This window comes from Mus musculus, chromosome X (genome assembly GCF_000001635.26).
Source record: "Mus musculus strain C57BL/6J chromosome X, GRCm38.p6 C57BL/6J".
Lineage (NCBI taxonomy): Eukaryota > Metazoa > Chordata > Mammalia > Rodentia > Muridae > Mus > Mus musculus.
The window spans coordinates 151,857,602-151,880,876 of NC_000086.7; the positions used below are offsets into that span (position 1 = coordinate 151,857,602).

General features: G+C 35.7%; 1 protein-coding gene and 1 non-coding gene across 39 annotated transcripts in view; both read left to right on the forward strand.

Annotated features, from left to right (window-relative positions):
• The window catches only part of Huwe1 (HECT, UBA and WWE domain containing 1), a 134,633-nt gene that overhangs the window by 56,817 nt on the left and 54,541 nt on the right, over nucleotides 1-23,275 (forward strand). For 31 of the 38 annotated variants that reach the window (XM_030251448.1, XM_030251434.1, XM_030251447.1 and 28 more), the window contains 15 exons: nucleotides 207-312; nucleotides 1,854-2,087; nucleotides 2,566-2,667; nucleotides 3,068-3,148; nucleotides 4,697-4,803; nucleotides 5,051-5,228; nucleotides 6,272-6,363; nucleotides 6,961-7,172; nucleotides 12,858-12,915; nucleotides 13,879-14,055; nucleotides 16,932-17,177; nucleotides 18,694-18,827; nucleotides 19,212-19,306; nucleotides 21,117-21,308; nucleotides 22,899-23,115. In XM_030251448.1, the coding sequence (XP_030107308.1) occupies nucleotides 207-312; nucleotides 1,854-2,087; nucleotides 2,566-2,667; nucleotides 3,068-3,148; nucleotides 4,697-4,803; nucleotides 5,051-5,228; nucleotides 6,272-6,363; nucleotides 6,961-7,172; nucleotides 12,858-12,915; nucleotides 13,879-14,055; nucleotides 16,932-17,177; nucleotides 18,694-18,827; nucleotides 19,212-19,306; nucleotides 21,117-21,308; nucleotides 22,899-23,115 (2,231 nt within the window). The remainder of the gene's footprint in view (nucleotides 1-206; nucleotides 313-1,853; nucleotides 2,088-2,565; nucleotides 2,668-3,067; nucleotides 3,149-4,696; nucleotides 4,804-5,050; nucleotides 5,229-6,271; nucleotides 6,364-6,960; nucleotides 7,173-12,857; nucleotides 12,916-13,878; nucleotides 14,056-16,931; nucleotides 17,178-18,693; nucleotides 18,828-19,211; nucleotides 19,307-21,116; nucleotides 21,309-22,898; nucleotides 23,116-23,275) is intronic. The other 7 variants (XM_030251455.1, XM_006528951.3, XM_006528949.4 and 4 more) reach the window with 3 other exon arrangements.
• Mir3113 (microRNA 3113) lies at nucleotides 1,961-2,036 on the forward strand. The gene has a single exon (NR_130340.1). It is a non-coding gene; the product is annotated as a microRNA 3113 (primary transcript).

The following is a 23,275-nucleotide window of genomic DNA, read 5'->3' on the forward strand; positions in this document are numbered from 1 at the left end:
TATTATTTTCTTAAGACAATTTGCATAGACTTTATTGGATCCCAGTGAGTGCTGAGTCTAGGAAAATTTCCACCTATCATAAGCAACCATCTTACCTCTCTTAAATTTCTAGAAACTGAGTTTATAATTTGCTTGTTATTCTTCATTATAATTTTTTAATCCCAAAAATGTATAGGAGTTTCTTAATATTTTTCCCTTGATTGTAGCACGAAGTAGATTTGTGTCGTAAAGAATGCCCTTTCGTGATCAAGCCAAAGATCCAGAGACCCAGTACCACTCAAGAAGGAGAAGAAATGGAAACTGATATGGATGGTAATTAACAAGTTATTAAGCCAATGATATTTCCATGTATGTGATTTTTCTATTATCCTATCCAAATTCTAATTCTTACTCATAAATTAAAAGGCACACAGGTTTCCAGGTATATCTTTCAACACTTTTTATATAAATGATATATAAATTGTTAGGGATAGACCTGGGAGGTAAAGCTACAGTAGACCACTAAAGTCACTCTACACATTTTTTTAGTTTATTATCTTATTTACACTACTAAAACCTAATAAGCACCGTGTAGTCAAAATACTGTCTTTTTTTTTTTTTTTTTACCTGATAAATTACCTGGAGACTATAAACTCATAAATGAGACCTTGGAAAACTATCTTAAGATCAGAGATTTTAATTGGTTATTGTTTAGGGATCTTTTAAGTGACAAAATTACAATTGCAAAACCAGATCATTTTAGTTTTCATGTGTGTTATATGGGTTTTTTTTAACACTTTCATCTCTTTCCTAATAGAATAAAAATTCATAATAGAATAAAAAATACTGCCCCAAGCAGATTTCTTATAATTTGCAATAGTCTTAATGACAGAGATTATTATTGTGTATCTTACTATGTTTATGATAAAAGTACTACAAATGTAACGCGCCGTTTTGTTAATAGTAAATAGTATGTTGTTCCTTTTTCTGACTTTGTTTTTGGGCACCATTATCTGTGCATGTTGCAGTCCACAGAAATCCTTTTGCTCAGTTTCTGTTTCTGTTTTATTGGGAACAAGCTGACATTTAAGTTCACAGGTGAGATTCCAAGTGTTGAATAAAATGTGTTTATTAACTGCTGATAAATAATTGTTGACTATCCATTGTAAATCAGCAATTGTCAGAATTTAATAAGCAGAACAATAAGTGCTTGGTAGATTCTGGCGCCATCTGAAATGCTTGATTCAGTAAATTTGCAACTGAAGACCAGGAAACAAGTATTTAAAACTAATCCAAACGATTGCATTGAATTCTCAAAGAAATTACATACTCAATACAAAGAAAGTTACACAGCTGTTCGTCCTTACTACTTGTGTAAGTAGGTGCATGCATTAAAATAACTTTAAAATGTTACATTTATAAAATTAATAAGATCCCCTTTAAAGTTTACATAACTGAAACATTGTAGATAGTAAATATTTGCTTTTCAAATCTAAAAGTAAATGTTAATGCTCAGTCTTAACCCTCTGCCATTAGCTGTTAATTTGATGTGACTCAATACAACTTTATTTCCTTTTCATTTTCACATCTACAAGTATATAGTTTTTAGAACAGAGAGAGAGGAGAGCACAAACACATTCTGCTTTTATTGTTCATTCTATGTATCATAGCCATCCTTCCCTATGAACATCAGTGCTTTTTATATTTGTTAATTAACCTCTGTTAGTAGTCTTGACTTACTACCTCCCTCTTAGCAGTAACATACAAAGTTGCATGTTTTACATCTCACTCAGTGGACGAAGTTTTCTCAGAAATCTTTCTTTTCTTAGTACCTTTTATTCTAATTAGTTTCTTTATCATAACTTGTACTTTAGTTGCAGATGTAACTATGGAAAGCAGTCCAGGCTCGTCCATATCTATGGAGCACCGGCTGGATGTTGAATTAAGGGCATCAAGTTCCAACAGCAGCACTAGCATCTCTGGCCCTGGCCCGGGTCCTGGCCCTGGTCCGGGTCCTGGCCCTGGTCCTGGCCCTGGTCCTGGTCCTGGCCCTGGCCCTGGCCCTGGCCCCGGCCCTGGCCCTGGTCCTGGCCCTGGACCCCGTCCTGGTGCGTAGACACATAGATACACAGTCTTTTACAGTGACTGACTTATTAAACTAGTGAAGAAGAGAACATTACACGGCACTTATTGGTACATTTGAGGATAATCTTATAAGAACATGTCTTGCAACATTTTATGGTCTTCTGTTAGTTCACACAGTATCAAAACAGACATTTCGGAGGGCAGATAATATCCAAAAGTGAAGTTTGAAGTTGAATCTTTTTACTCTACAGTATTTCTGTTTTTATCTTTTTCTTTTTGTTCCTCTGTCTGTCTGATTTTAATACCGGTCATATGCTATCTTTGGTGATTTAATTTCAGCTTTCAGAATACTCTCTCTCATGTCCAGAGATCTCACTTTAAATGTCTGCTAGTTTTGCTTTAGTGGATATAGACGGGTCTCTTAGTACATGTTTTGTGTGCCTCTTCACTGTGATTTAATAATGAGCACAATATGATACTTTTTTCTTTCTCCCATGTTAGGAGTTCAGTGTATTCCACAACGAGCAGCACTTCTCAAGTCCATGTTGAATTTCCTCAAGAAGGCCATTCAAGACCCTGCTTTCTCAGATGGCATACGACATGGTATTTTGATTCTGTATACTGTTTTCTAAGACCACTTGGTTATCCAGATTGTTCTTTTTCATGTTTTCTTGATGTTTTTCTAAAGCATACTTAGTAAACTGATAGCTTTTTGTTACTTAATATGTTTCTTAGACATGAGGGTTACTTACACAACTCCACTTCCCAGCTTTGGATTCTGATCTCTTCTATCCTACTGCCACCTCTCATAGTCTCCATGTCTGTTCTTATTTTGACCCTCTATTCAAGCTAACTGCATGAATAAACTAAGGCGTTATATGAAACAGAGGCCATAGACTTGATCATTTATTTACTACAGTATAACATATTGCTACCCATCACCCTTGATCTTCGTGCCTCACCCAGACTTATCATATGTGGTCTTTGTTCATATTTCTTTTAGTGATGGATGGTTCTTTACCTACCTCTCTGAAACACATCATCAGCAATGCAGAATACTATGGTCCATCACTCTTCCTCCTAGGTGAGTAGAATTGAAGTTCGGGCTAGGTTGAATGTTCTGGCATACATTTATAAAGTACCTGGAGGCAAAAGGCAGTCAGTTCTCTTGAGTTCAATGCCAGCTTGCTGCATGTGTGTGCACGCAAGCTTTTAGAACTTTTTTTTAATTTCTTTTTTTATGAGATATTTTTTCATTTACAACTCAAATGCTATCCCAAAAGTCCTTTATACCACTCCCTACCCTGGACCCTGCTTTCCAACCCACCTACTCCCACTTCCTGGTAAATGCTACAAAGCCCATTGTTTTATCCCACTACGCACTTTGGCATCACAAATGCAAGTTGGAACTCCATTTAAAATTCTATAAAGCAATTTAGGGGGAGATGTAGAAATTGCAATTTCTTTGAACATAGTGGAGTGTACATTGTACAAATACATTATGGGCAGTCTAGAGATTTGTATTTATTATGACTTTACCTTTTTGCTAATGAAACAGTTTATGAATCTGTATTTCTATCTTGTGATCTTGCAGAATTTACTAGTTTGGTTTTCCCTGTTAATGAACCAAAATGTTTCCATTTACTCCAAGGATGGCAATATGACCCAGTATTTCCTTTTTTTAGTGAAACTTCATGAAGCAGGTATACTTTGTAGTTGGATCTATGATATTCCAGTTACTAAATATGAGTACAGGTCAGGTCCTGTAAAGGAGTTGGAGTTGTGACAAAGGAAAATCAGCCTAAGGTAGATTGAAAGAGTTCCTACTGGGAAAATTTGTATCATAGCAGACAGACAGTTAAAAATAGCCTTAACAAAGGATGTTGCACATGCTTTTAGTTAAGTATCTGGGAATAATACTCATAAATGGAAAGTTAACGAGGAAGTATGTGGCAAGGTTACAGTGATCTGTAGTAACTACACACTGAAACTCAACAAATAAGGAATTTGACATTTCTTTTTTTTTTTAAAGATTTATTTATTTATTATATGTAAGTACACTGTAGTTGTCTTCAGACACACCAGAAGGTTAGTATGGTAGAAATATAGTTTTTTTTAAAAAGGCTTGTTAGTGTTGGTTGATATCCCTGGGAGGCCTGCTCTTTTCTGAAAGGAAATGGAGGACGAGTGGATCTGGGGTAAAAGGGTGGTGGAGATGGGGTTGGGAGGAGTGAAGAGAGGGAATCTGTTTACTGATATGTGATGTATGAGAGAAAAATACATAAAAAGGAATGATAACACATAAAACTCTTAATGTTTATTGGACTACTCTTGGTATTCTGCTGGAAAATTGTTTTCATAATAAGCACACAAGTTTAAATTATTAAATATTTAGTGTATGTGTTTTAAGATTTTGTGACGGGCAGTGTTGTTGCATGCCTTTAATCCCAGCACTTGGGAGGCAGAGGAAAGTGGATTTCTGAGTTCAAGTCCTGCCTGGTCTACAGAGTGTGTTCCACGACAGCCAGGGCTACACAAAGAAACTCTGTCTTGAAAAAAAAAACAGATTTTATTTACTTTTAATACCTATGGAGAGTCTCAGTTTCCCATAATTTTTCTTATTTCTTCTTAGCTACTGAAGTGGTGACTGTGTTTGTATTTCAAGAGCCATCACTGCTGTCCTCACTCCAGGACAATGGACTGACAGATGTCATGCTGCATGCACTGCTCATCAAAGATGTGAGTTCATTCTACCACTTTATAAAAAAGACTACTCCGTTTATTTCCTGTTTTCTCAGATACATCTTCCACATGCTTTAGAAGCAAGTTTGAAATGTTATTGTGTGAAAAAATTTATGTATGTATTGTTGAATTTATTTTATACCTGTTTAACAAATTCCTCAGTGTGGTAACCCTAACTATATTTTCTTTGCATTTGTATATGACATTTTTTGAGTTGCATTCAAATCCTTTTCGTCTTGACTAGGTTCCTGCTACAAGGGAAGTCCTCGGTTCCCTCCCAAATGTATTCAGTGCACTTTGCTTGAATGCCCGAGGTCTTCAGTCTTTTGTACAATGTCAGCCATTTGAACGTCTCTTCAAAGTTCTTCTGTCTCCTGATTACCTCCCAGCCATGCGGAGGAGGAGGAGTTCTGATCCCCTTGGTGAGTTGTGCTACTATTTATTTTAAAATAGAAAGTTGGTTTTGGCAAGGAAAGTTTTCCTTGACTACACATCGTTTCTCTGGTTAGGTATGCTCAGCTTAACGGGAATTATCACCATGTATTCTAATATTACAGGTAGGAAGGAATACGTCATCCTTAGCCTCTCTCTTCATAGTATTTCCATGCTTCTGAATAGTTCACTTTACTGATGTTGGTAACAAACAGGTATAGGGAATGGTGATTTCTTTTCTCCTCTCCTCTCCTCTCCTCTCCTCTCCTCTCCTCTCCTCTCCTCTCCTCTCCTCTCCTCTCCTCTCCTCTCCTCTCCTCTTCTCTTTTTTCCCCAGTGGTTTATTTTCAAGTCTACCATCTAATATACAAATTTTTCTGTTGTGAACAGATTTCTCATTTTTTTCTAAAACAGTTATAAATAATTATATTTTCTTCTCAGTGTATTTTGAGTGTATATTGCTAAGGCAAAAGAGAGAAAAATACTGTAGTTTGTAAAAGTGTACCTGTATATTACCTAGGCTGAGTCTGGGCATTTGAATTCAGCCTGGGCAATATAGTGAGGGGACAACACAACAGCATTCACCCCCTACCCCTCACCCCCTTTTCATGAATAAATGTATTCTGTACTTCCATTCACCACTGTATCATTCTAGCAGTCTTCATGGAGACATCCCAAGGGTCAGGGTATAGGGGACTTTGGGGATAGCATTTGAAATGTAAATGGAGGAACTATCTAATTTTTTAAAAATGCCATAAGAAAGTATTTCTTCTTTTCTACTCCTTTGTCTATAATAGAGTAGCTCAGACCTTGACAGTGGCGTTTGCTAAACTGATCTCTTTCCTCCTCTTCCTCCTCAACCACCACCACCACCACCATCACCATGATTTGGTGGATTGAAGCTTATGTGAATTCATTCAAGCTTATGTGTTGGTAGATAGTCACAAGAAGCAGTTCAGTTTTTTTCTTTCTGTCTTAAATTGGCACAAAAATTTTTGGAATCAGTAAAAAAAATTTTTTTTTTTGCCTTAAGGGGATACTGCATCCAACCTGGGGAGTGCTGTTGATGAGCTCATGAGACACCAGCCTACCCTCAAAACAGATGCAACAACTGCCATCATCAAGGTAGGGATTGATAATGGTTAGGAATTTGATCTTTTACAAAGTGTCCTAGCTTAACTGGGAAGGGTATTTTATCTGCCTAATTTCTAAGCCTTGCTTTTTTGGACTGTTCTTTGCAAAACCAAAAGTTATAACCAGTAGTCTTTACAAGAGTGGACTTTATGTTGATTCCATCCTTTTTATTTATACTGAATCATTTTCTGAATTAACACAGTTCCTTTGTTTAGTGTAAATCTGTTTGTATTGCTTTCTTATGAGATTAACAAATATGCAGGGGCTTCAGTTTGTATGAGCATCCTTGCTAGCTTCTTTTCTTGAATTTTTCCCTTCCTCATTTCTCCTTCCTCCATCAGGAGTGGATTATTTGATTCTGCATATAAGATAATGATGATTTTTAAATTAGGACTGGCATGTGACCTTGTGTGATTTTTTTTTTTTTTTTTTTTTTTTTTTTTACTTTTTACACTTAAATTTTTTCTTTTTAAAAAATGGATGTAATGGTTATGCTTCAGGAGTGTTGTGTATATTACACATAGAAAACTCTCACAAAATGTCATTCCTTCATTATAAATAAGTAATGTTTTCCTCTTTGACTTTTAGTTACTTGAAGAAATCTGTAATCTTGGAAGAGATCCTAAATACATTTGTCAGAAGCCATCTATTCAGAAAGCGGATGGTACTGCTACTGCTCCTCCTCCAAGGTCTAATCATGCTGCAGAAGAGGCTTCCAGTGAAGATGAGGAGGAAGAGGAAGTACAGGCCATGCAGAGCTTTAATTCTGCCCAGCAGAATGAAACTGAGCCTAATCAGCAGTAAGTGTTAATAGGTCAGATTCTCTTTCCTTATGATACTACTTAGTATCATAATAGTTTATGGTGATGGTTGTGGTGGCACTTCTAATTCTACTATGGCCCATCTCTGAGTTTGGAGGCCAGCCAGGGCTATAGAGAGAGACACTGGCTGGAGAGATTGGGGTTGTGGGCTCAATTTTTTTTTTTTATGATCAGCAGGATGGAACTCAAGCAAAGCAACTCCATACCCTTTATGTCACTTCAGTCTATAAAAAAGTAAAAAATACATCAGATCATTTTAAAGTTCTTTCTGGCCTTTTAGGTGTTTTGTTCCTTCCTCTGTAGTGTCAGAGTTCTGTGTTGTAGTAGCATTGGTTGCCTTTGAAAATTGCTATTCTTAAAATTTTAGTTCATGATGTTAAATCAGAATTCAGTATTCCAAGTAATATATGAAACTTTTATTTCAAATGTGGAAGCAATGTCTCTAGACAGGGGTCAATATTTCAGCTGTGAGTAAGAATAGTTTTGATCTGGTACTAAACTGGCATATTGGAGGTAGGAAAATAGTCTAGTAGAGTATGAATAAAGCCCAGGAATAGCAGAAGTAAAAAGAGTTACTGGAACTCAGCAGTGCACTTGGTGGTGTCAGTAATTTTGGAGGGGAGTCATTACTTAATCTCCATTTGCCTGAGACAGCAGGCATAAATCTCTAGTGTTGTCCTCAATCTACCATTAAGATCATGTTTCTAAAAGAGGGAGACATTCTGACATTCTGAAATTATGGCATTTCTCAATACAGTATAAAGAAGTTACAGTATTTATTCCCAATCTCCAATTGCCAGTAACCCTGCAGAGCTGATTTGCTTTTCCTGTTCACAAATGAAAAAAAGATTTGTTGAATGTAGAATGTTGTTGGTGGTGATTACAAATCAAGTTGTGTGTATCTGCATATATTAGATCTTAGATCTAATATATTCCAAATTCAAGCTGCTGTTAAAGTAAATTAACATCTTCTGAATATTACTCATTTTTCATACTATTTTCCTTACTTGAGATATTGTATATCATTATCCACATTTGTTCCTCATTCCAGAACATCTTCCAATTGGGAAACCAAGCTTATATTTTCCCATATGCTGATTCTTTTCTGTATTAATCTGTTTCAGTGACTCCTATCTCTATTTAATAGAATTATCAAAGAACTTTAGATCAAGTGCCTGTCAACTTTCTCTTATCTGCCCTCTTTCCAGTTCACATTACCCCCCCCCCCCCGGCCCTGGCCCTGCTCGCTCCAGGCCATAGGTTTTTTTTTTTTTAATTTGTTTCTCATTATGAGATGACTGTGAGCCACCATGTGGTTGCTGGGAATTGAACTCATGACTTCTGGAAGAGAGTCAGTGCTCTTAAAGCTGAGCCATCTCACCAGCCCCCCAGTTTACATTCTCAATTGGACCTACAAATTCCTGTTTCTTTGCCTCTATCCTTCTTCAAATGCCATAGGTATATATCCAAATGTAATTTTTATATGTATGTTCAAATATTTCTCCATCCAAAAATGGAGCTACTGATCTTACTTCTATTATACATGAAATAATTTTGTATATTCAAAAATACCCTATAAATACAATGATAATACAAATGTGCATCTAATGCATAGTTTCTTTAATTTGGTTTTACTTACTGTGTTTTGGGAATTTATCCATATTAGTAACATGTCTCTGTAGTCTTGAGTGCGTTGTATAACTATGGTTACATTTATTTAGTTTTCCTCTTAATGAACTTGGTTTTTATTTTCCTGAGGCTAATTCCTTTTTATTCTTACTTTTTAAAGTCATGATGGCTTATGAATGATAGTGAAATAATAGTTTTTGTTGGATGTGTAGAATAAGAACGCTTAGGTAGTTTAGGTCTAAATTCTTAGGTTTCTAATGTGCTATTCACAAACTAAGGTCTTGCTTTGCAGGTAAGAGTAGCTGGGAATTCATTGTACAGTGTCCTCAAACTCAGTCTTCCCTCTTCAGCCTTCTTTTTTTTTTAAACGTATTTTCCTCAATGACATTTCCAATGCTATCCCAAAATTCCCCTCCACCCCCCACCCCCACTTCCCTACCCACCCATTCCCATTTTTTGGCCCTGGCGTTCTCCTGTACAGGGGCATATAAAGTTTGCCTGTCCAATGGGCCTCTCTTTCCAGTGATGGCCGACTAGGCCATCTTTTGATACATACGCAGCTAGAGTCAAGAGCTCCGGGGTACTGGTTAGTTCATATTGTTGTTCCACCTATAGGGTTGCAGTTCCCTTCAGCTCCTTGGATACTTTCTCTAGCTCCTCCATTGGGCACCCTGTGATCCATCCAATAAGTGCTGAGGATTATGACTCTGTTTCTGGCCACTCTATGGTCTCTGAAACAAGCCTTTCAAGTCCTACAAAGAGGCTTTTTGATTCTTGCTGCTTTTCAGGGCATAGTGTGGCATTCTCCTACATGACTTAGGTTGATAATAAACACCATAGTTTAAGTTTTTCCTGGTCCTAAACTGTGAGGAGAAGAGGGGCTGGACCTGGTTATCCAACCAAGGCCTGTGTTCCCTAACAGTCCCTGCAAGTGCCTGTCAGTCAGTTCTTCATTCTAAATGATGGGCTGGGATATGGGGAATGTAGCCTGATACCTCCAGGCTGTTGCAAATTTTCAAGCAGCACTCAAAATTTTAAAGTACAGGCTCATGATCCTTGATATTAAGGAACTTTTAAATAATATGCATAAGTCTGTGGTCTGTGCAGCTCTGTAGCATTTGTTTGAGAGAATAGAGATTGGGCAGAGGAGAATTGGACAATTATAACTCATTTACAAAAACAGACTTTTGTTGCTCAGGGATGTGACTGCTTCAAATTAGGTTAAACCTAGGCTTGTAGGTAGAGTTCCTTAGGAGATAACTGATCATTTTTATTTTTAAATGATGTAGTAGGAAAGAACAATAGATACATATATGAATGAGTCTGTTCCTGGAGTTATATTAAGAACAATACTGTTGGTTTGTCTTTTTTTTTTTCTACAGCTTCCTTTTTAGCAATGAAAGGCACACCTGGGATTCATTTCGTTGCATTAACCTGTGCTCTTTACTAGATCATATTTGACATATACAAAGAGGCAAGAATTCCATTGGAGTGGTATCTGTACTTGTAGTTTTAGAGGTGGATCTTTAGGTTCTTTCTAGGGAGGTGAGGCTTAGTTGAAAAGGATAATTAATTGATTAATAAAATGCTGCAGTTGTGCATTATCTAGGAAATGTTCTTTTCAATCCTGGCTTAAAGATTTCCTTTCTTTGAAGGGTCTTAGTCCTTTGAAGGACTTAACTTTCTCAGAGTGGTATGAATACTTAAGCTGATACTGAAAATCACACAGCACAGTGCCTGATAAATTGTGGGGAAAGGACTATACTAGTTTACTATTATTTCTTGTGCCTTTTGTTGTCAACAAAGGGTAGTTCAGAGACCCAGAAAGACCTAAGATAAACTTTGCAATGTAAGGATTAAAACAGCCTCTCAGATTTCACCATCATCTCATTATCTAATTTGGTAATGTGGCCATTTGAAGTTCCTCACAAGGCCAGCACTGCCACCCTGCTTTGTACTCTGTCCAGAAGGCTCTAATGAAGTCCTCTTCCTGATTTGAACAGCACTTTCTGTAGGTACAAAGGGCCATTTCCTTTAGTGTCTCTACTGCGATTTTTAATAATATACAAAGCAGGGAAAATGAAGTGGAATCCAATAAAATCCTTTTATTAATAAAGATCAAACAAAACAAACAAAAAGATTTCCACTTTTTGTACAAAGGTCTTTGCCCATGGGACTAGAAAAAAAAGCTGGATTTGCCGCTCTTAATGAAGACAGGACACAGTATTCATTGAGTTAGGCGGCTTACAACCACTTGTATCTCCAGTTAGCCTGCACTCACGTGTATACTCACATGTAACATAAAGTAAATTTTAACAAGATTCTTTTGCAAGTCCCCTCCCCCAATTTTCTTCATTTAGTGTATATGTGTATAATCTCATACACACATGTGAAAGGTCAGAGGACAACATTCATGAGTTGATTCTCTGCTTCCCTGGATGCTGAGGACTGAACTCAAATTGTAAGGCTTGTATGGTGAGTACTTACCTGCTGTGCTATCTCTTCAGCCCTTTTAAAAGTTGAGGATCTTTATAAAATCCTTAACCCTGGGCTGGTGAGATGGCTCAAGCGGGTAAGAGCTCTGACTGCTCTTCCAAACTCTTCATGAGTTCAAATCCCAGCAACCACATGGTAGCTCAGAATCACCCATAATGAGATCTGACTCCCTCTTCTGGTGTGTTTGAAGACAGCTACAGTGTACTTATTATACATAATAATAAATAAACCTTTTTTAAAAGCCTTGGATGTTTCATTACTGAAGCTATTCTTAAAGCTTCTTTGTTCTTTTTCACTTTTCTGCTAAATGTTTTCATGGTTGTCAATTTTTATAATTTGTCAGATATGAGAACTATTAGCATTTTATCTTGCTTGTCTCTTTTACTATCTTTTCTCTCAACACCACTATCTCTGTTCCTCCATTGCCACCTCTTACTCAGATCCCAAGGATACATATAGCATCATCATATGTTGTTTCCTACTTAAGTTTTCTTCTTTTCTGTCTTTATGAGTTACATTTTCTTTTCATCTCAGTACAGTATATATGGTTGTTTCCCCCTCTCATTTTCTTGCAAAAGACAATTTAATCTAAAGATACCTTTTGCCGGGCGGTGGTGGTGCACTCCTTTAATCTTAGCACTTGGGAGGCAGAGGCAGGTGGATTTCTGAGTTCAAGGCCAGCCTGGTCTACAGAGTGAGTTCCAGGACAGCCAGGGATATACAGAGAAACCCTGTCCCAAAAAAACAAAAAAGAAAAAAATATTAAGATACCTTTATAAATCTATAACCTAATTAGCATCCAGTATTGAAGAATTTGAAAAAGCTAAAAAACATGATAAATTGTTTCATAATTCAGGAACTGTCATCCTGCAATTACAAATTAGCAGTAAAAGGAGGCCTTCGAAAATGACTTTAGCTTTGACTGTTCATAAGTATTTGTCAGTCTTAAGCATTTTTGATTTTTTGAGATAAGGTTTCTTTGTGTAACAGCCCCTGATTTTTCTGGAACCGACTTTGTACACTAGCCTGGCCCTGAAAGCTCCTCCTGCCCATGCCTCTGCCTCTTTAAGTACGAGGATTAAAAGCATATGCCACTACTCCTGGCTCATAGTAAAGATATTTGAACAAAACCAAAAATCCACTTCTTTCTCAGCTCTTAATCTAACATAAGATTATGACTGTTTTATGTTTGCTTCATTGCCTGGTCCTTCCCTGTAAGCACATGTTTGGTCTTTTAATTCAGTTTATTTTCAGTATTTTTATAATGTTGAATTTTTTTCTAACAGTAATTTCTCTTAGAAAGGATGTGTCATTTGTGGTAAGTATAAAATTGCTATATTTTTATGGCCTGTTTATTTTATACTCTGAACTCTACCTTCATTATTGATTTCAGCTCTTTTTCTTCATGTCTTAGTTTTAAGGTTCATATACTAAAAGAGTATATACTCTAGGAGCATGACTTATTAAAAGGGCTTCACTTTTTTTCCCTTACGCTGGTGCTATGAATTTCTGTGTAACTGATTCTTTTCTCTTTAACAGGGTCGTTGGTACCGAGGAACGTATACCTATACCCCTCATGGATTACATCCTTAATGTGGTAAGATTCATTGTAGAGCTAAAGATGTGTGCTTTTCAGGAAAATACATCAGGTTGTCATCAGAGCAAGTTACTTTTTCTCCCCTAATGCCTTTAGTTAGTAATTATCATTTTATTTTCTCAACTTGAAAGTACCTTATGTGATAACATTGTATAGCATTTAATGTTTATTTTCTCTAGAGCTATTAAAGTACAGAGGAAAAGGTGTGCAAAATTGGAAATATTTGTTCTTGCCCCATTTTCAGTAAATGAACCAGTATTCTCAGCCTTTTTATATTTTCAACTGTCTGTTCACTGTTATTATTGTACATTTGAATTTTAACGAGATTTAGTGTGTTAAACCAATATTCTGTCAGAATTTACCCAACATGTTTTTCCCCCATTTTACCCCTTCCCCTGCCCCTCTCTGAAGTGTATGGACGTTCCCTGTATCATTAAGAAAATGTGAAGAGCACTAAAATTTTCCCAGAATTTAATATCCACTTAGCATTTATTCTAGACTATTAAGCAGATAATTTTTCTTGTGCTTTTGTGTACATTAATACATTTTTTCTATCCCTCAAAGATCCCTATTGTTTTGATTCAAATCCTGATTCCTGGAGTTCATTTTATTTATATTATAAGGATGCGTGGGAACTGTCCTAACAAATGGAGTGTATATACAGTTAAGACATAGACCTGTTTCTGCCACTAATTCAGAATGTTGCTCTGAACAAGGCATTTAGCTTCTCTTTGCTTTCAAATTGACTTCTGGAGTGGTTAAAAAGGTAGAATGGGAAGGGTTCCTTATTTTCTGGATGAGTATGTGCTAATTATTTGTCCCTGTTAATTGAAGTGGTATTACAGAAAATAACTGATGTCTTGCAAATACGTTGTCCCTATCCTGATCCTGATGAAGTAAAACTGACCTTTTACTTCCAAGTGTTAGCCTCTAACTTGTTTTTAAAAAACTTTCATCACCTAGATGAAATTTGTGGAATCTATTTTGAGCAACAATACAACAGATGACCACTGTCAAGAATTTGTAAACCAGAAAGGACTCTTACCTTTGGTTACCATTTTGGGTCTTCCCAATCTGCCCATTGACTTTCCCACATCTGCTGCCTGTCAGGCTGTTGCAGGTGTCTGCAAATCCATATTGGTAAGAAACATCTAGCGAAATATTTTACATCTCTGTATGTATTTTCATTGTGTTCTCGCTTAAGGACCTCTAGTTAAAAATTGATAAATTTGTGTGTTTTATATTTTATACTATTTCCCATAGTAAAATTATTTATTTTCTTTGTTTTTGCATTTGCGTGTAGTTTTGCCATTTGAATTCATATGCGTCTAAATTATTTCCAGGAAAGCTTTCTAGCTTTCTTCATGTTGTTATGGTACTGTTTTTTTGTTTTAATATGCGCATTCACTTTGCAGTGTTCGTTCCTTTTCCCCAAGCTTTATTAGTCATAAATTGATATGTAATTTATTGCTTAAAATTTGCCAAAAACAGTTTCTTTATTTCTACAACACCTTTGATTTTTGCAAGTTACTTGTTCACCCCTAATGCCTTCAGTTAGTAATTATCATTCTATTTACTCAACTTGAAAGTACCTTATGTAATAGCATTGTATAGCATTTAAGAGTGTTACAGTGACACTAAATATTTATTAATTTTGTCAGTTTCCTTTTTAAAGCTAAATGATAAAAAAAAACACAAGAAAAGCTAAATGATATTTTATGAAATACACTCTAGATCATTTTGTCCGTTCCTCTGTTACTGGACACTGAGGTTGCTTTTATTTTAGCCCCTGATGAATACTGTTATAAACTTGAGTGTATAAATAGCACTTCAAGATTTGCCTTTTGAATCTTTTGGATATATACTTTGAAGTGACATAACTTAATCAAATGATAATTCTATTTGTGTGTGTGTGTGCTTGCATGAAACCTTCAAAGTACTTTTCCAAGATTATTTTCCATTCCTAGTTAGCGCCACATAAGGATTGTAATTTCACCATTTCCATGCCAGATCGGTCGGTCGGTCGGTCGGTCTGTCTTTCTTTCTTTCTTTCTTTCTTTCTTTCTTTCTTTCTTTCTTTCTTTCTTTCTTTCCTTCTTTCCTTCCTTCCTTCCTTCCTTCCTTCCTTCCTTCCTTCCTTCTTTCTTTCTTTCTTTCTTTCTTTCTTTCTTTCTTTCTTTCTTTCTTTCTGTTTTCTTAAATAATAGCCATCCTTGAAGATAAAGTAGTGCTTCGTTTTCATTTTGACTTGCATTTCCTAAATAATTGGTGGTATTGATCATAACGTTTGATTTGTGTACTTGAGTTATTGTCTATGTGTGCATCCTTTGCTAAACGAATACTTGTGTTCTTTATTTTATATTTAATCAAATTAAGATGTTTTTCTGTTCATTATCGAATATCTCTGTATATATTGAACACCAGCCTCTTTTTTTCAGATACATCACTTGCAAATATCCTCATTTTGTCAGTTGCCTGTTTGTTACCATTGACATACTAAAGGTTTTGATGCTGACCAGGCCCATTTTGTCTTTTGTTATCGTTGTCATTTTTGTTTTTTGTGCTTTTGGTGCTGATCCAAGAAATTTCAGACAGTTTAATTCCTATACTTTAATCTAGATATTATGAGTTTTTAATTCTTAGGTCTTGATACATTTGGAGTAGAGACCGAAAAGGTTCCACTTTATTTATTTCATTTGTTTATTTTATATTTCCCCCAATATCATTCATTGAAAAGACTGTACTTTTATTAAACCATCTCCTATCAACACATCTCTTCAAACACAATTTAACTAAAAAATTTGGAGTTTTCTTTCTCAGCCCAATTCTTTTCCATTGATTGTCCAGTAGCACAATTTTGATTAATCAATTATAACTAATCAAAATCAAATTGGAAATCAGGAAGTGTGAGACCTCCAAATTGAGTTGTGTTCTCATACCCCAGAAATATTTTGTTTTTTTTTTTGGGGGGGGGGGTTCTTTGAAAAGTTGTAAATGAATTATGAGGGAAATTTTATATCTGCCTCCAACCCAGAAAAAAAAAGATTGGGGGAATTTTGATAGTAATTACAATAAAGCTCCTTTGTTGGCTGTTTTGTGCAGTGATAAATAATTTTGAGAAACTGCAATTTAATGTTTTATTTTGTTTCACTCTTTGCAGGTGTAAAGTGCTTTCATAAGAGAACATGGGGAAAGGACTGATCTAACTACCCCACCTCTAAGATGCTCTGTGAGGAGGGATAGATTTATTTCAAGCCATAGGAAGGCAAATAATTTCTAGCTTTGCATAACAAGTGGTAATCTTTAATTGCCAGATTTTTCTTCCTTAACTTGAAAAGAAATGTAATATTTGGGTTTGTCTATTAAAATAATTTGCCTTCCTGATGCCAATCTCAGAGTCACCACTCTTATTTTGGAAAGAAGACAACTTTATAGCTCTGAAAGTACTTCTTGATAGTTTGACTAGCCTCAGTAGCTTTTATAATAGTTGCTTTCTCCCTTATTTCCTTCTGCACCATTTGTACTGCTAGATATAGATACAGCTGCTTAATTTATGTAACATTGTATGAGGTTGAGTTTCACATGCCCTCTCAGCCTCCTCCCTCAACAATATTTAATACAATACTTACTTTATTCAATTATTGATTTACTCATTAGAAATAAATAGAAAACACCATTGTAATGTAGCTCATTTTTAAGATTTGGAACTTTGCCTAACATTGCTCCTTTCTAAGCAAAATTTGAAACTAACCTCTTACACAGCAGTACAACAAACAGTCTTGTTTGACATTTTCATGTTATGATTGGCTCATCAAGCTTAAAAATAATATGCTATTACACAAAGTAGTGAAATATATCATTCCTGGCTTCATATTTTGGTACTGCCATTTATAAATTGAGAAATGTAACTGACTGAAATTTCGGAGAGTTAAGTAATAGTCACTATTACTGTAAATGTTAAGAACATAATGTATGTATTTCATTACGTGGAGACACATTCATAATTCTTGTTTCAGACCCTGTCACATGAACCCAAAGTTCTTCAAGAAGGTCTCCTTCAATTAGACTTGATCCTTTCCTCCTTGGAGCCTTTACATCGGCCGATTGAATCCCCTGGGGGCTCAGTGTTACTGAGAGAATTGGCATGTGCAGGCAATGTTGCTGATGCTACCCTCTCAGCTCAGGCCACGCCTCTGTTGCATGCACTCACTGCAGCCCATGCTTACATCATGATGTTTGTTCACACTTGCAGAGTTGGACAGGTAAGAATAATCATGGGGCTATGGTTTCAGCTTAAAGCCAATAAAATGGCAAGGACCTATATCCATCTGCTAGATTACTGGCTTGGGAACAAATATACCTGGAGTCATAGCTGAAAGAAATGCATTATTTTTATTTAGTACTGTTTTTTTTTTCTGAACAATATATCTGGTGGTGGTTGTGGGTTTATATTTTAAATTGCCATGGAGCTTCATTCTCTTATTTTTTATTAGCTGTTGTGTAGGCATATACATTTATCATATGAATAGAACTTTAAGAAAAACCATAATTATTATTTTTTATTACTATCTATAACAAATGACTGTTTTTGCAGGCAAAAATTATTTGAGTGGCCATTGCATCTTACCGCTATCTTTTTAAAATAGCAAATATGAAACTCATTTCATTGCATTTATTTAACTTTTGTTTACTTTTGTGTGGGCCTGATAACTTGATGGGTTTTGAGCATACCATATGGGATTTGGGGAGGCCAGAGGACAACTTTTTGAAGTCCATTCTTTTATGCTTTTATGTAGATTCTAAGTATCAAGCTCAGGTTATTGGGCTTCCCTGGTACCTATATTTATCCCTAATCCTTCTCAAAAAAATTATTATTTCCTAATCTCTATATAAGTACATATAGATCCAACAGTGGAATGGCAAAAAAAATTTTTTTTACCACAAAGCGTTTAGTTAGCAGACAGCAACAAGAAGAAAATGTGTCAAATGCTATGTCTGCATTCTGTGGTCTTGTTCATAAAGAAAACTGCTGTGGAGACAGGGAAGCTTCCTCAGTTTCAAAATAACTGCTGTGTAAATCTGAAGACTTGAGTTTTCTTCTTTTTTTTATGTTTTTTTTTTTAATTTTTTTTCAGACAGGTTTTATCTGTGTAGTCCCAACTGTCCTTAAATTCAATCTGTAGAACAGGCTGGCCTCAAACTCAGAGATCTGCCTGCCTCTGCCTCCCGAGTGGTAGCTAGGATTAAAAGGTTGTACCCCCATGTCCAGCAAAGACCTGGGTTTCAATCCTCAGAAATTCTGTATAAATGCCTGACAACTTTGCACATGCTTATAATCCCAACACTGTAAAAAATAGGTGCATTTCTGGGGCTTTTGGGCTAGCCAAAAATTGTCTCAAAAACTTAAGGTGGTCAGCACCTGAGGAACAGGTTGTTTTCTAGCCTCCATACGCCTAGATACTCGTACATGTGGTAACAGAAGTACATCTCCTGGCTCTGTGTTTGTGTATTCACTATTTTTACCATGTTTATGTCTCAGTAATTTATTACAAAAAGTTGTTCAACAGTTCCAAAACTGGGTAAGAGTACGTTTTCTACCAGCTACACTATAATGTAGCCCAGACATTGCTCGCACTCAGTATTTCTTGCCTCCAAAAATGCTGGGATTATAGGCAGATGATATCGAACCAAACAGTAAAGGTTGATATTTTAAAAATATAGTATTTTTAAAGTATAATTGTTTGTAGACAGTCTCAAATACTTATCCTTTGGTTGCAGAGTGAAATTCGTTCTATCTCAGTAAACCAGTGGGGTTCACAATTGGGTTTGAGTGTTCTGAGCAAGCTAAGCCAGTTATACTGTTCTCTGGTGTGGGAAAGCACTGTCCTCCTCTCTCTATGTACCCCCAACAGGTAAGAGAATGCTCATTTCTCTTAACATCTCTCTTTGTTTTTCTAATAGACAAAGTTTGAACAGGGTGGATGAGTTTGATTAAAAAGGTCCAGTTTTTTATCCTTCCTACCTTCTAGCCTATGGATTTAACTGACAAATTATAACATCCTCTGAATGTTTAATATGATTTCCTGGAGATAGTTGTGTTAGCACAATGCAAACAAATCTTGTTTGTTGCTTCTTCAAGAATCAAAATTTTTTTTTATTGCACTTAGGATAGCTTAGGTGCTCTTAGAGGTACTGCCCAAGCAGTATATAAGTATATATGCAGAATATAAATTGTAATAGCACTTAATTCTGTTTGTTTTGGTTTTTTGTTTGTTTGATTATTTCCCTTGTTGTAGCCTACCATCTGGATGTGAATTTGGTCAAGCGGACATGCAGAAACTAGTTCCAAAGGATGAGAAGGCAGGTACGACCCAGGGCGGAAAAAGATCAGGTAACTGTAAGAAAAATAAAATGTAATGACTGTTACTTCTAAGTTATGTCCCTGTGACTTCCACAGGTCATGTGCTTACTGTGAGACTTAGCTCTCCATCATCCTTAGTCTTCAAGTTGATTTTTTTTATTAAATTTAGTTTTTGTTGTTTCTTCTGTAAAAACATACACATATTATAAAAAAATACTGGGGTAACAACATATTTTGCCACCAAACATTTGAGAGTTATCTGCCTGATACTTTTCCTTAGTATATTTAAGAGTCTCTTAGATATATATATCTTTGTTTTGTAAATGCCAAGAGTTGACTATTCCCAGCTTATGTGCTACTTAGGAAAGTAAAAGTCTTTCATGTAGTTTTTTATAAATACAAGATAGTGTCCTGACAATTATGATACCTAAAGGTATGGTAATATTTTAATTTCATTTATGACTTCTCAACTTTTAGTATAAATTCTCTGTAACCTGTTGGGAAAATAATTTTTCTCATTTTTCTGAATAATAATATTGATCATACTGGATTAAATGATTTGTTAATGGAAAACTTCCACCTATTTTTACTTTTTAAAATGGATACTCAAAGTTGTATGTATGGCTTACATTCTGTTTCTTTTAGACAGTAGTGCTTTGGAATTATCTTTTTTTTTAATTGCATTGCAAGTTCCATAATAGTATAATCAGAAATCACATAAAATTCTCTGATCTTGATGTAGCAAATGTGAAGGTGATAAAAAAAATTTCCAGAGATTTTAAAGACCCAAGTACCTAAAACTGAAAAATAACGATGACGATTCTATGTATAAAGCTGTCAGATATTCTTTAAAATGAATTGAAATTACTGAGAAGGAAACCTAAGCAACCAAAATCAAAATGGATATATCTTAAAAATAAGAGCTTACAGCAGCTGTTTGTTAGGAGTCAGAATAAGTATACACAGACTTCTGAGGTTAATTTTGAAGAAAATGTATATTTCAAATTTTAGTCCATTTCAAATACAACTCAATAAAATTTATTAAGAACTAGGAATGAAATTAAAATCCTGAAAGAATTGTTTCTCCCAATAGTTTACACTCTTGTTTGGGGGCGTGGGTAGCCTTGGTCAGTCTTCACATTTTTACCACCTCGTTTCTAGCAATTTGGTTAACACTCAAGTCACAATTCCTTAAAACTATTAAAGAGGAATTCTGAGGTTTAGAAATACATAGTCAAAGTCCGGTAATCCTTACCATTGTGGCTTAAAGGCAAGGAGGATTAGCACCTCTGACTTCATACTGAGTGTGGAACCAGTTTGAGAACTTGCCTCTAAAGGGGGTGGGGCTTTGGTTGGAGAGATGTCTCTTTAAGAACACTTTGCTACACTGTCATGAGAATCCAAGTTTGTCTTTCAGTACACATACATAATTACAATAATTAAATGCTGGGAAATACTGTCAGAATACTGTCCAGAATACTGTCCAGCAGTATTCTATAATGTTCAATTTTAATTTGAAAAAACTATAAGATTCTACCAGGACTTCTTCAGTGATAGCTTCAAATATGATACCGGTGTTAAGATGCTTCATATCCTTTCATTTGGAGATGCCAGCAAGTATTTACTTATTAGAGCTCCAGACATAAAAGCATATTGGTGTCATTCTTATTGTTGTTGTGCTTTGGATGTGGAAGATTGGTTTGGTTTGAGCTTCTTAAGAACTAATTGAAATTTAAATAGGGATAAGCACCATAGATAACTATTTTTTGAGACCCTTCAAAAATGGATCCTGGTAAGTACTAGCTCTGCATTATCTTATTACCCCCTTTTACTTCTAAAGATGGAGAACAGGATGGAACTGCTGGAAGCATGGATGCATCTGCCCAGGGTTTATTAGAAGGAATTGAACTAGATGGTGACACACTGGCACCCATGGAGACAGATGAACCTTCTTCTTCAGATTCTAAGGGCAAATCTAAAATCACACCTGCCATGGCTGCAAGAATTAAACAAATCAAGCCGTTGCTGTCAGGTCAGTGACTCTCCATTTTTAGAACTCCCTCTTTGGGCTTCAGAGCTCTAGTATTCCTCAAACAAGTTAAATTGGAAAAACCATATTTTAAATAAGTCAATGTTGTAGAAATGTTGTGACTCTCACATGTACTTTGTTGAATCCCTATTGTGTCTCATGCTCTAAATTGGTTGCTAAAGATATAAAAGGAGATAACTTCTTCCTGATCTTTATCTACTCTTCCTTTTAAATTTTACTTGTTTGTTCTTCAGTTATTGCAAATGGCATCTCCTATTATTCTGCTGGAATGTCTCCCAGGGTACCTTACTGCTGAGTCTACCAGATACTTTTTTTTAAAAATAACTCTTAGCTTTTTATATGACCAAGCAATCACAATTTTCACCAGTCTCATTTTGCTTTGATTATCCAGAAACATAGTTTCTTGTGTTTTATTAAAGTTACTTTGGCAGCTTTCAAGGAGCCTGCATTAAAGATGTAAAATGATTGTGTTTGCCACCTTTTGCCCCTTTATATGATACCATCATTCAGAGGACCTATTTTGTATATTTATTAATAGTTACCATTTAGGATATAAGAAGAAAGCCGGGCAGTGGTTGTGCACACCTTTAATCCCAGCACTTGGGAAGCAGAGGCAGGCAGATTTCTGAGTTCCAGGACAGCCAGGGCTGCACAGAGAAACCCTGTCTTGGGGGAGGAAAAAAATATATATATACACATACATACATACATCCATATACATACATACACACACATATGAAAGTGAAAATCTAACTCCCAAAAGCAGAGAATGACCTTCAAATCCTAAAGATTTTATCGTTGTGCTTGTTTTGATATGAATTTTACTAATTATCCCTGAATTGAAGTAAAGTTAGATGATGTTTGTTGGTATTGTCTTAGAACATTCTAAGGTTTGTGGTAGATCAGAACCATGTTTTGTCTGTTTCCTTGCTGATCAGGCATTTTGTTTTCTTACCTTTGATAGATTTTTGAGCTGTTTTGCTATCTGTTCATATGTGAGTAATACTGAGAAACAGGGCTTGGTTGCATTTTCCTTTTGACTTAAATTCATTTAAGTTTTTAGATTCTGAGTATGCCAAAACTTCCACCTAGGCAGTAGCCTGTTCCATAATTAATATTATACAATATAAAATTATGTAGAATAGAAGATGAATAACTTTTCTGTATAGATGCATAATCTTACTGTTTTAAGCGTGATCTTTAAGAATAAAAAGGTTCTATTATTTAGTAATTTACATAATTTGTATTTTTTATTTATAACAGTGTTCTGTGTGTGTGTGTGTTTGTAAATTTAAATATAGAAAAGGTCTAGTGAAATGACTAAAGTGACTACAGTGTAAATGAGAGTTTAGGTCTTTAACACCCAGATGGAAAGTCAGGTGTGACAACATATTTCCTGTAATCCCAGAGCTCATGTAAAGGTACAAGGAGAGAACAGACTTCTTAATGGTGTCCTCTGACCTACAGACTTACTATAAAAATGATAATTATTTTTAAAGTATGAGGAGCATAGGTGTGATACTGTAAATTGTGTGAATACTTTATAGAATTATACTACCTTCTGGGTTTCAGCTTCTTCCAGATTAGGCCGAGCACTTGCTGAGCTCTTTGGACTCCTTGTTAAGCTTTGTGTGGGTTCTCCTGTCCGCCAAAGGAGGAGCCATCATGCTGCCAGTACCACCACTGCACCAACACCTGCTGCTAGATCAACAGCTTCAGCCCTCACTAAGCTACTCACAAAAGGCTTATCATGGCAGCCCCCACCATATACACCCACTCCCCGCTTCAGGTGAGTTCCTGTTTTAGGTACAGGAAGTAGAAAGTGGCAATAAAAATGATGTATGTTTCTTCCTATTCTACTGAGGAAAAGTTTAGAAGTCTCTTGCTTTCTCTTTATATATATTCCATATGAAGTATTTTTATTGTACTTAGTATAGAGCATGGAAATT